General features: G+C 38.5%; 1 protein-coding gene across 1 annotated transcript in view; it reads left to right on the top strand.

The window, feature by feature from the left end:
• INO80 (INO80 complex ATPase subunit) overlaps window positions 1-13,576 on the top strand; it is a 128,929-nt gene that overhangs the window by 95,185 nt on the left and 20,168 nt on the right. Inside the window, exon 28 of the mRNA XM_038580091.1 lies at window positions 8,086-8,180. Coding sequence (XP_038436019.1) covers window positions 8,086-8,180 — 95 coding nt within the window. The remainder of the gene's footprint in view (window positions 1-8,085; window positions 8,181-13,576) is intronic.

Here is a 13,576-nt window from a genome sequence, read left to right as displayed (position 1 = left end):
CTTTCTAATCCAGCAGATTTATTGGATACATTTGAGAGGATGTGGACGTTGTGGGTAGTTTTTGCAAACATGGCAGCTTGAGAACCTTATCTAAATGTGGTTGTATCTCTGGACGCCTGGAGGTGGCTTAGCCGTTGAGTGTCTGCCTTCAGCTCAGGGCGTGATCCCAGGATCCAGGATCAAGTCCCACCTCAGGCTCCTTGCAGGGAGCCTGCTTCTCCCTCTGCCTGTGTCTCTGCCCCTCTCTCTCTTTCTCTCTCTCTCATAAAATCTTTCTAAAAATTAAAAAATAAATGTGGTTGATCTCTCTATGGAGAATTCTAAATTAGGGAAAACTGAATTTCACAGCTGCTAACATTCCTTAGCCGTATGGATAACATGCATCTAGGATGCTAAAGCCAGAAAATGTTGCAACTGTTTACATGTTTTACTGAAAAACTAAAATGAAACTTTTGTCTATCTAGTTTCCTTAATACTATACTATTCTTTTTCCTTCACATTACATTTCCTGAAAGTTCATTCATCCGTTTGGTTTGGTTTGGTCTATCTATTTGTTTTAATACTGTTTACTCAAATGAACCACATTCTATATTTCAAGAGGTTAATCCTCAAATTTTATTTTGTAGGCATGGAGTTAAAATGCCCACAATTTTAATATATATCTAATCATTTATTGAAATGTTAATTTAGTGTGGATCTTAGGACAGTACAGGATTAGGTCTACATTTCTTTACCTTTTCAAAGTTATTCTGGGTTTTTTAGTCACTGTCATAATAGAAGCTTTCACTATAAACATTTATTAGAGCCATGTTTCAACTTTAAGACATGACCTGGCACATGAACCTAAGGATCCTGCTATAGAAAGGCCCTTCTGTATAGTTGCTTTCCCTTGAGCACAGTTGACCTTTTCTTTAAAAAAATAAATAAATAACCTTGGCCCCTGCCTTGCTTCTTCATTCTCAATGTGTTGTGGGGTTTGTATGGTTGGTTAGTTTTAGATTAAAAAAATTTTTTTTCAGGATTCTCTTCATACCTTGACAGTCTTACATCTTGTATATCAAAGAGGGAGAGAAAAGCTTCCAAAAGAGCAGAAGGTAGAAATTCACATGGGCACATTAAAGCTCTGTTGAATAATTGTGGAGCACATCAGCATCTCTTTCATAGAACAGCCTCTTTGGGCGTTTTGTTCTGTGCTTTCAACTTGACTCTTTGTTTCAAGGACTCACAAGAACCAAAAGACAGCAAAAATCCATATACTTCTGTATGGCCAGGTTTCCATTTTGGGAGAAATACTAGTTCTGTGCACTTAGTATTTGCTCAGTATTTTTTGAAGTGATTGATAGCGTCTTTCTCTTGGGCAAAAATCTGACGTTAAGTTTCTTGTGAATATATCAGATCTTATTCCAAATAGAATTCTGTATTCAGAAATGTCTTATTCTTTCTCATGGTATCCAAATACTATTTCTGGGTGGGGGATAAAAAAGCAGACTGCTAAACTTACAGGGCCAGGAATTTTTAGTGTGCCACAGGCAGAAGTCAAAGCCATAGATAGGGGAGGATATGCTCAATCACTAAATGTTATGTTATGGATTTATTTTATATTTACTTAGTCACCTGTAGGGTCTTTGCTGGTGGAGGTACTGTGGAAGCAGACATAGCCACGGTGAAGTTGGGATGATGGTGTCCAGCTGGATGTCAGACAAAACATTTCCTACCACCACCATTTTTACCGTAGTTTGGAACCTCCCCACTCGCTACCACTCGCTACCACCATATTCTGATAGTTGCAGAAAGCTTTTAACTCATTGCAGATGACTTACATTATCTCTGAATTGTCTCAGTTGAGGTTCATTCCTGTTACATCAAGCAGCTGAGTCTGTAATTTAAGGAAATGTCAGTTTTTCTATGTAATACAAAAGTACTTGGAAAGGGTCAGCCAGCTGGTACTGTATGTGGTGTGATTGTTAAGCACTGAAACCCAGACAAATCTTGAACTGCACCAATGTATGAAAATAATGCAATACAGAATTAACTCCAGATAATGTATAGTGAAGGATGACATTTGAGAACACTAGGTTTTATAACTTACCCAATCAACAAGTATTTCACTTGGATAAGATTCATCTAGAACAGACATTCTATCATTTATAAGCTGGCTTCTCTTAGAACTCCCAGTTACCTTTGGGAGCTGTGATTGTGAGTACTCTGGGAAACTGGGTATTCTAAAACTGTCCCACAGAATGAAAAGCAAATTGGGGCCACTGTAACTAGCATTTTGGTTAGGCTTTAGGAGTGGTGGAAGGAAATGTGTCAGCTTACAACTACATTCTATTTATTCCATTTCATTCATTTCTGTTCATGCTGAGCAAGAGGAAGGCATTGTGCTAGGCATTGTGAATATAAGTTAAATGTGGTCTTTGACTTCAAGAAATGTATCTAGTGGGGAATATCACATGCACACACACACACACATACATACACACACCTGTCAACTGTACCCTGATATCAGTGCCCAAAATGAACCGTAAACAGATGGGATCCCTGGGTGGCGCAGCAGTTTAGCACCTGCCTTTGGCCCAGGGCGCAATCCTGGAGACCCGGGATCGAATCCCACGTCGGGCTCCCGGTGCATGGAGCCTGCTTCTCCCTCTGCCTATGTATCTGCCCCCCTCTCTCTCTCTCTCTCTCTCTCTCTCTCTCTCTGTGTGTGTGTGTGACTATCATAAATAAATAAAAATTAAAAAAAAAAAACAGCTGAAGACAGTAAGACAGATACATTTATTTCTAACTGGGTCACTTGAGAAAGGGTTCCCATAGATAGTGATATCTGAACTGAACTTAAATACAATTTCAACTGTCAAAGAGAAGGGCATTCCAGACTAAGGAAGCCAGCTGTAAAAAGGCACAGAGATGGGAAGGTGCAAGACATTTGGGCAGGACTAGCTTGGTGTGACTGGAGCATATGGTTTAGGAAAAAAGGGAATAACACAAGTAGAGTGAAGGCAGATTATGATGGGCCTATGTATGCCTTATGATTAGGTCTTGCTCCAAAGGACTCTTTGTATTAGGTAAGGGAAGGATGGCTGCCATTGCTGGTGATACACCTCAAAAATGGAAAGTGGCATGTTCGGGAAATAAAGTTAGACCAGGTCTGCAGGTTTGTGGATCATACTGAGCCTTTCCCCCAAATTGTTTTGGGAAAGTAAAATCGGATTGAAATGAACAGAGGCAACTTTGAAATAGAAAAGAAGACTCAGAATGGAAAGTTCATGTTAAAGATATACGAACATTTGCCTTTATTTTTTCAAATGCTCAATTATCTTTTTTTTAATGATGGGAATGCATGAAGGTTATGGATAGCATGTATTAATCATGTGGCTTCTCAACACACTACAACCACCTTTTTCCCTGGTGGTGGTAAGCTTCTGTTCTATTTGGAAAGCAGTAGAGGAGTTAAGCCAGAGCCTCTGGCACCAATTAACGTGAGTTCCAATCTAGCTCCGTTACCTACTTATGTAACTTCAGGAACATCTACAGGAACAACTTAACATCTGTAACATGGGAGTGCCAATAACAACACCTAAAGACTACTATAGTGAGGATTAGATAAGCAAAACCAGGTAAAATGCACAGAATAGTGTCACTTAGTAAATGCTCAGTAAATACTAACCACCATCGTTACTACTGCTTCAAGATGAACTTAGTTCCTTTGTCATACACCCCTTGGTGTCTGAATGTTTGCTTTTATTTAATGTACTTTAAAGGAGTGAGAGATACTTGTGGAAACTATTTTGAGTTATGCTGATACCTGTGCAGCCACTATTTTAAAAGTAACTTACAGATATGATCCAGTGCCGCTCTGTCTTCTTAATATGTTTTCCAAGAATGTTTTTCAAACTGGTAGGGCAGAGTAGAGGACGGGAAACCTAGGTAAGGATTAAGCAGGTAGGGCCCTGGACTCCCCCTTCTTCATCAACCATAATAGTAATGGCCTTTATCCTATATTAGAGGGGCTTTTTTTTTTTTTTAAGATTTTATTTATTCATTTGAGAGAGAACATGAGCAAGAGGGAGAGGAGAAGCAGACTCCTTGCTGAGCAGGGAAGCCCTATATACGGGGCTCGATTCGGGACACCTTAATCATGACCCGATCATGACCCAAGCTGAAGGCAGACGCTTAATTGACTGAACCAGTCAGGCGCCCCTAGCAGGGTTTCATATAAAATTTCACTTCGGGGGAGGTGGGTGGGGAGGAAGGAGTGACTAGGCATTAAGGAGGGCATGGGATGTGATGAGCACTGGCTGTTATACGTTGGCAAATTGAATTTAAATTAAAATTAAATTTCACTTGGGGGGAAAAATTCCAGCGCTTTTAAAATAGTATAAGGATATTGTTCTGCAATAGTGTTTCTTTTTTTTTTTTTTTTAATTTTTACTTATTTATGATAGTCACACAGAGAGAGAGAGAGAAACAGAGACAGAGACATAGGCAGAGGGAGAAGCAGGCTCCATGCACCAGGAGCCCAACATGGGATTCGATCCCAGGTCTCCAGGATTGCGCCCTGGGCCAAAGGCAGGCGCTAAACTGCTGCGCCACCCAGGAATCCCTACAATAGTGTTTCTCAAGCATAAATGTGCTTGCAAGTAGTAATACATGTTAAAACACAAATTCTGATTTATCAGTTATGGGGTGTATCCCTCAATTCTTTTTTTTTTTCAAGTAGGTTCCACGCCCAGTGTGGAATCCACCCACCATGGGACTTAAACTCACAGCCTTGAGATCAAGACCTAAGCTGAGGTCAAGAGTCGGAGGTTTAACAGACTGAGTCACCCAGGTGCCCCTAGATTCTACATTTTAAACTTTTGAGGGCCATGCTGTGGTAGCAAGATCCTGAAGGACCTACTCTTTGTAGTGGTAGTTCTCAGCTACAGATATAGGGTATCTCATCTTTGGAGCTTTTTAAAAATAAACCACTCTGGGCCCTAGCCCAAACCTAGAGTCTGAATCCCTGGGGTGGGTCCAGGCACATGTATTTTTAATCCTGGTTAAAAATCACTACTCAAATACCAAGAGCACATCTTGTCCATAACCCCATTTTTGGCTTCTTCAGTGTTTTTAAAAATAGTATCTACTAGGACTGTATAGCTCTCAAGTCTTAAATGTTGAAAAAATTTTATTAGTTTAAGCAGTATTAGAATATACTTTGGTTAATACTTATTGATCCACAGGAATCCACTTGAGTACTAATGTTCATATTTATTTAATTAAAGGAGGATACTAAATTATGAGACCTGGAAGAGGAAGGTCTATATTTGGTTTCTCTTCTCTCTTTGCTTCTTTAAGTGGTGGAGCAAAAAGAATTACTTTACAAGGCTCCAGGAAATTTAATCATACTGGTGGATCATTTTCTAAGTCGTTCCTGAATACCAAAAGGGGACTTGGGTGAAAGAGATCCTTGGTGTCTACAGAGTACCTTGTGTAAGAAAGGACTGGATAATACCTGGTGTTTCTGTTCCATAAGCCCTCTTTGGTGCACAGGAGTGCTTAGCATGACAGTTCCTACAAACTACAGTAGAGTCAGCCAGCAAGTGGTAATCAGCAGTGGCCCTGGATCTTACAAAACCTTATGATGTCTAGATTGTTGAGAGAGAAAGACTTTTTGAGATAGCTTTTTAAAATTTTTGAAGGGTGCCTTGGCTGGCTCAGGCACAAGAGCATGTGACTCTCATCTCAGGGTCATGAGTTCGAGCCTCACATTGGGTGTAGAGATTACTTAGATATAAAGTGCTATGACTTATCATTTATTGTTAGAATTTGTGTTATGTTTTTAACAAAATTGAAATCAATTTTATGATAAATCTTTAGATGTTTTTCAGATCATAGGAAAACTGAACTAAGCATAGAAGTGGGCACAAATCTTAAAATTAGCAGTTGGAAGAAATTAGGCATTTCTTTCCAGATTAAATTAAGTATATTTTCTAAACCACCCAGAATTTCAGAGAAACATCTAGAATAGCTTTGGTATAACCAGAATTTGTGAATGAAGGAAATACTGAATTGCTTTTTTATGTCTGCCTTTATATTTTAGCTGTCTTTCTGTGGTGTGAGGATGTAGACATTCCCTATTCTGCTTTTAACTGCGTTTTTCCATGTCCATTTATTTGTTGTTTTGAAGCTATTTACTGAAATCGGATCTAAACTCATCTAAGCCTTCTGAAATCTCACTGCTCCCCTGGGTGGGAGAGCAGAGGCTTAAAGCAATAAATGGAAAAGATTCACTTCTGTTGCCTCAGTAACAGGCTCTCTGTAATCAGCATTGGTTTGATTATGGTCTAGGATTAATATCTCTGGTGTCATGCTGACCTTGATATATAACTGATGTAAACAGTAAGATCTACAAGAAGATTGATTCATCAGTGCTTTCACTGAAGTTAGAAGTTCTAGTTCAGAAGACAAAAATGCCTGTGTAAAAAGCCCACCTTGTGGTAGAAGTCCAACCTATGGGATGTCTCTGTGTGTAATCTACTTATTTGATTGTTCTGGATGGTAGCATCCCTGATTGAATTAGCTGCCAAGCTAGAGTAAGCTCTAAAGACTATCATCATGTTCTCATTTTTCATCTTTTTTCCTGAATCCCTCCTTATCTAAAACACCCCCTACTCTTCTGCCATTAATCTAGTACCTTTATAGGACTATACTACTAAATATAAATTTGAAGCTCTTCTTTGACTAAATATATTCTACTCCTTTTTGATTAAAGAACCACTTGAGAATGAAATAGTAAAAATATATACACACCACAATGAAGATGTGTGCCTCAGTGAGCTTGCCCACTTTGTCGACCAGCTTTACTTGGTAGGCAGAGACCTCTGCCTAGCCATCAGAGTTTTGGTACTCACTCTGAGAGTAGGCTGCCACATGCATTGCACCAGCCATACCCCACTGTAGCAATCTTGTGTGCTGAAATACCCAGCCAGGTATAATAAGAACTACACAAGAGAATATTGCAACAAACGAACATTTGATTGTAGATAATTAACACAGACCTCTCCCAAATATAATAACTAGTCTTTTTCAATAGGAAAGAGTTATTTTAGAACTGAAATATTGTTTCATGATGTTTCTTATAAATAGGCAGCTGTGTTGAGTTTTTGATAATGGCTCCTCTACAAATGGACTTTTTGAAGGTAATCCATATAATTAGAAGTAAGAAAGGAAATCAGTGCTCATTTGGACATCATCTGTAAGAGAAATTGCAGCTTCAGAGAATGGCACTATGTTCTCTCCATTGCCATCTCTTGAAGTTTCTTCTCCAGTCTTAAAAAGTTGTAATTCCTCAGGATACCTGGGTGGCTCAGTGGTTGAGCATCTGCCTTCAGCTCAGGGCATGATCCCAGGATCTGGGATCAAGTCCCATATCGGGCTCCTTACAGAGAGCTTACTTCTTCCTCTGCCTGTGTCTCTGCCTCTCTCTGTGTCTCTCATGAATAAATAAAATCTTTAAAAAAAAAAAAAAAAGTTGTAATTCCTCTTACAGATGATGTCCAGAACATGCTCTGCCGTGGAAAGTTACCTTGTCTTCTGTTCACTCAGATGCTTAGGCTTCCCTTAACAATGATGCATGCTCTGCTAGGAGAAGGAGACTTTGGCTGTAAATTCAAGGATATTGCTCCGCAATGATAGGTTAGGGAGAAAAACACTAGGGTGAGTTACTTACAGAAAGAACACTGGATATTGTGTAGCTGTGAGAAACATCTGGTCGCTGACTGAAAGGCTGTTTTTGTTTGGAAATTTCACTTTATTTTGTTGATTTATTTTCATGAAACCTACTGAAATCTGCAGGAATGAGATGAGTTTCAAAGTTGAAATTGTGGGTGGCTATAATCTTCACAGTACCCTCAATTCTGACATACTGGCAATAAATTCATTTACAAGTTAAGTTCTTGCACTCTTCAGATTACTTTCTCCTTATTCTGGATATAATGGCTTGCCCCCAGTGTGGATGAGATAGAAGGTGGGTAGATGTTGTGGGAATTAGTAGACAATAATTTTCATCAGACTTACATTTTTTACTCTGATTGGCAGGAATACATGGTTTACAGGAAGCATACCTACATGAGGCTTGATGGCTCATCCAAGATCTCAGAGAGGCGGGACATGGTTGCTGATTTTCAAAACAGGTAACATTAATAGAAATTACAGAAATTCTCATTTGATTTTCCTCTAGTGCTTAAGGTGATGGGTTTAAAAGAAACATCCAACACATCTCAGATTGTTAAGCAGTCATGATATCATTATTTTAAGACAATAGCTAAATTTGTTTATATTGGTTCAGATCTATATGCAGAGAGGAAAGAGAGAAAATGTGAATACTTGATAATTTTTGTATTCAAAGTACACTTTCTTACCAAGTCAGCACCCTTTTATTTGGGCAAAAAGAGAAATTATTTCTTAGTATGAACCCAGATTCTCCTTTATTGTAGATAATATATTATGTAGAAAGTCCGTAAGACTGTATTTCTAAATATTAACAGTGGCTATCTCTGGATATTGATTTTTAGTTTATTTTGCTTACCTCTATTGTATTAGTTTAAAGAAAAATACCTTGCTTTTTCCTGCTTTCCCTCTAGCATTGTAGTAATAGAGTACAGTATGACAAATGGGAGTGGTGCACAATCTTTTCAGCCGGCAGCTCTGTTACAGTTCTTCTCCCACCTGATAATGAGCCTATGAAATTTCAAATACTGCCTGCTGGGTGCTGATGGCTTGCAGGGCCATAATTATCCTAAGTGCAGCTTCTCATTGTAATAAGCAGAGTCTGGTTACTGCTCCCTCCAAGGAGAAAGCCAAGCTCCACTAGCTAGTCATAGGGCTGCTGAACAGCACCCTTGAATTTTCTTCTTTAAACTGAGTAACTAAAGAATAAGGGAAATCTTACTGTGCTGTAAATCACAACAATTCTGGATTTTTGAACTTTAATTGTATAGTTTATTAATATTTAAGTTTTGAATTCATGGGAAGAAAACTAAGCACATAGTCATTTGTATTTAGGTTATAATTTTTAATTTCAGCTTTAAAGCATGGTTTACTTCAGATATAAAACAATTTTCCCTAAAATTCATGGTTCAACATAGAGTACCCTCTGATTGATAATTTTTGCTATTGCATAATGCTTTATAATGAAGCACAGGCAAGGAGATAAACCTTGTTTTGGTTTACGGTTTTATACCCAAGCCAGTAACTCCTAAGTTGAAACTATACATCTGAATTCAAGTGGTTGTTTGACCAACAATGGAAAGGGAAGATCTGCTTTGAACCTACTTTGCTTTGTTACCTTGAAGTAACTGTGTGGACGACCTAACCTAGCTTCTCACCAGCAGAAGCTATTGGCAGATTCTTAAATTGATTATTTGAGACATGTATTAGCATAGTACAGTTACCCTCAAACAACATGGATTTGAACTTCACAGGTCCACTTATACATAGATTTGTTTTTTTTTTCTGATAACTATAAAACAGTACTATATAGTAAATGAATTTACTCTTTCTTAGGCTTTTCTTAATAACCTTTCTCTAGTTTTCTTTATTGTAAAATTATAACATAATAAACATGACATAAAAATATGTACTAATCAACTGCTTGTATTATTGGTAAGGCTTCTAGTCAGTAGGAGTCTACCAGTAGTCACGTTTTTGGAGAGTCAGAAGTTATATTTCATATTTTCGACTGTGCCAGGAGTTTGGCTCCCCTTACCCTGCTACATTGTTCAAGGGTCAACTTCCTAACCCCATTATGTTGTTATTCCCCCCAGAAAAAAAATCTTTTGCCAGCTGGTCTTCTTTTCTTAATTCTAAAATCAAATAAAACCTATTTTACTTTTTCCTTGCCTACTCCAGCCTGAGTTTCAACTCTTAGATATATCCCTCTGGTCTTTAGTATGTGTGTGGTTATATTCACATGTTGATACCATATTGTAGATAGGATTGTATGTCCTGATTTTTTACACTTAATATTATATATATTAAACATTTTTCACGTATCATTTAAAAAGTCTTTGTAATCATTTTTTTGTAATCATTTTTAATGACTAATACTCTATTACACTGGATATTTATACCACATATCTGTTGTTAAAATGTTGAGTGAATATCTTTATTTACAAAATTTTGTCACCATTTTAGTTTTTTTAATAGAGATGCAAACAAGAAAAATTACTGAGTGAAGGGATATGAACATTTAATTAAGACTTTGCAAATTGTCACATTGCTCTGTGGAAAGTTTTGCCAACTTAGAGTCCCACCAGAGATGTAATACGTTGACTTGTAATGATTCAGTCTTTTGAATGATAAAGGTACAGCTCTTTTTCTAGCTGACCCAGTGGACATGAGATCCCAGGTCAGTATATTTACAGTCTTTTAGCAGAAAAGACAAGTAGATGTATCTAACATATTACTTCTAAAATCTTCTATTTATTTATTTAGTTAGTTATTTTTTATTTAAGATTTTATTTATTTATTCATGAGAGACAGAGAGAGGCAGAGGCAGAGGGAGAAGCAGGCTCCATGCAGGGAGTCCGATGTGGGACTTGATCCCAGGACTTCAGGATCATGCCCTAAGCCAAAGGCAGATGCCCAACCACTGAGCCACCCAGGCATCCCTAAAATCTTCTATTTAACTTGTAGAACAGTCGTTTGGGCAATCCCAGTATCACACAATATTTTTGAAAAGCTTAGCTCCAAAAGAAGGATGTTTTCACCGTTAAATTATACTAGATCTGGGACTGCTGGGTGGCTTAGCAGTTGAGTGTCTGCCTTTGGCTCAGGGCCTGATCCTGGGGTTCTGGGATCAAGTCCCACATCGGACTCCCTGCATGGAGCCTGCTTCTCCCTCTGCCTATGTCTCTGCCTTTCTCTGTGTCTCCGATGAATAAATAAATTAATATTTTAATAAATAAATAAATAAAGCTAGATCTGCATAGTAAATGCTCACTTTACACAACTTTCTTGGGAAACCTTACTTGAGCATCCAGATCCTACAACTGAAAGTTACTTAGGGAGCAGTGACTTTCTTGAGATTCCACATTTGAGTAACCATCCCTTTACCACCCGCATCTAATACTAGGCAAAATGAAAAACAAAAAACAAAAAACAAAAAAAACAGACTTCCCTGCCTACATGATGAGGTAGATAGTTGACTGGAGTTAGAATTATGAGTAGGACATAATCTCCTTTTCATATATAGAGTCAGAACTGCCACCTATGCTGATAAGAAGCTTATCTGACAGACCCCTCCAAATGGGAAGAAATTTTCAATTTACAAATTTGAGTGGCTGATGTAGCCCAATGTAGAGAAAAAGACAGGTGTTTTTGAAAACAAAAAAAGCATTCCTTGCCAAATATTTTCATTACTATTAATGAAAAGACATCAAAAGAAAAAAATGTAGTTTCAACTGGAGAGCCCTGTGGCTCAAAGGTCAGCCAGAGTAAACAAGAACGCCTATAAAAAGCCATTTACATTCCCTTCATACAAGATTTATTTATGAGGGATCCTTCCAGGAAAGAGTCCGACTGAGACTAAAGACTGTTTGGCCAGGATGTCCTGACTGGGCAACATTCAGAACATGTGATCAGTGCGTGATTCTAGAAGCCATTCACAAGGTCTTTGCTCTGGAGTGTCTCAGCCTTTGCTTCCCTTCTTGATACCCCATGACATTTACCAAATGGATCCCACTCAGCGCGCCGTCCCCCCCCCCCCCCATCACCTGGTCCCTCAGGGTAACCCTTTGGAAAACATGAGAAAAAGTGAGTGCAGCATCAATTTTTTTTTTCTTGAGAAGAGTGTTGTAGAGTTCCAGCCTCTTCTTTCATTTTGGCTCTTTTTCAGTTATTGAGCAAGTCTTCGCTGTAGTCAGGCTACATGCCCAGGGACTATTTGGGTATTTTGGTGCACAGTGGCCTTAATGGGTCATTAAATAAGACTAGGAGTGAGACCTAAGCATGCTTTGCTACGTGATTTCATGGGCTCCCTCACAGACCACCCAGAAGCCTGCTCACTAAGGCCTGTTCCAACCAAAACCCTGAGTGGAAATTTTCTCTCAGCCCCCTAGAGGGCACCCAAACCAACATTTTGCCTTCAGGGATTCTGTTTTCTTCCATTTAGGCGGAGCCCCCCAAAACAGTAATTCCCATGATCAATACTAGATTTATTAAATTGAAAGGGACTTCTCAGCAATTTGATTTAGATGTTTTTGTTTATAAATGATCCAGCAGTACCCAGTGATCGAGGGTAGAGAGTAATTTATTTTAACTCAAGATTTCCATAATTTTTATTTTCCCATTACAATATGATGCAATTTTTAAAAATTAAAAAAAAAAAAAAACAATATGATGCAATTAGGTTGAATTCAACCAAATCTTGCTACTTACTACATTATCATTAAAAGACATTCTTCTCGGGATCCCTGGGTGGCGCAGTGGTTTAGCGCCTGCCTTTGGCCCAGGGCGCGATCCTGGAGACCCAGGATCGAATCCCACGTCGGGCTCCCGGTGCATGGAGCCTGCTTCTCCCTCTGCCTATGTCTCTGCCTCTCTCTCTCTGTGTGTGACTATCATAAATAAAATTTTTTTAAAAAGGCATGTCTCTGCCTCTCTCTCTCTCTCTCTGTGACTATCATAAATAAAATTTTAAAAAAATTTTAAAAAAAAGGCATTCTTCTCAATACAAAGTTAATACCAAAAAAAAAAAAAAATGTCTTCTACTGTTACAATTTCTAAGTTTGGCTACTGATTTATTTTTACCCAAATTCCCTTCATTATTTTTTCTCTACATGGTCCCTGTTTGTAAGTGATTGCCATATCTGGGGACTTGTCTCTGGCTATCCAGACAATGGAATTGACCTATCTTTCTGCCTTTACCCCTTTAAAACAAAAACAACAAAACAGGCTTGAACTCAAGACCCTGAGATCAAATCAGACACTTAACCAACTGAGCTACCCAGGCATCCCTGCCTCCACCCTTCCTTATATTGCAGTTTCCAACTGCTTTCTACCTCCCTCCTTGTCTCATCTCCCATCCCCTACCCCCACACCTTGCTCAGGCTCTCGACTTAATTATGAAGAATCCTAACCATTGATTGGGTGGTTCCATCTGCTCTCACACAGGTATTGGAGAGAAGTATGAGGAGGAGCAGTCTTCTCAGGGTCAGAGAGGGAAGGATTTTTCGGTAGAGATTAATATAGCCCTGGAAAGCTGAATCAGTTTTTATTTGCAGCCTCACTTTGCAGCCTCACTGTGGTCAGATACCCTCCTCTGGGCTGTAAGGTGTCAACTTCCATTTACATTATTTCATATCTATAGGAAAATGTGTTTGCAAACTAGCATATACCTTTTAACTTTTTGGTTTGCCCTATATATGTTGACTATAAAAGAGAACATTTTATAAAGTAAATAAATAAAATTATGAAATACTAAACTTGATAAAATCAAGGATAAACTAGTAGAATTTCAGTGGGAGTATAGAGCTTTTGGAATCTGGCCTTGTAACAGGCTCGTAGACAGACTTTGTTACCATTCCTG

Source organism: Canis lupus, chromosome 30 (assembly GCF_011100685.1).
Source record: "Canis lupus familiaris isolate Mischka breed German Shepherd chromosome 30, alternate assembly UU_Cfam_GSD_1.0, whole genome shotgun sequence".
Taxonomy (NCBI): Eukaryota; Metazoa; Chordata; class Mammalia; order Carnivora; family Canidae; genus Canis; species Canis lupus.
Note: the sequence above shows the minus strand (reverse complement) of the source record. Positions and strands in the feature narration are given on the sequence as shown.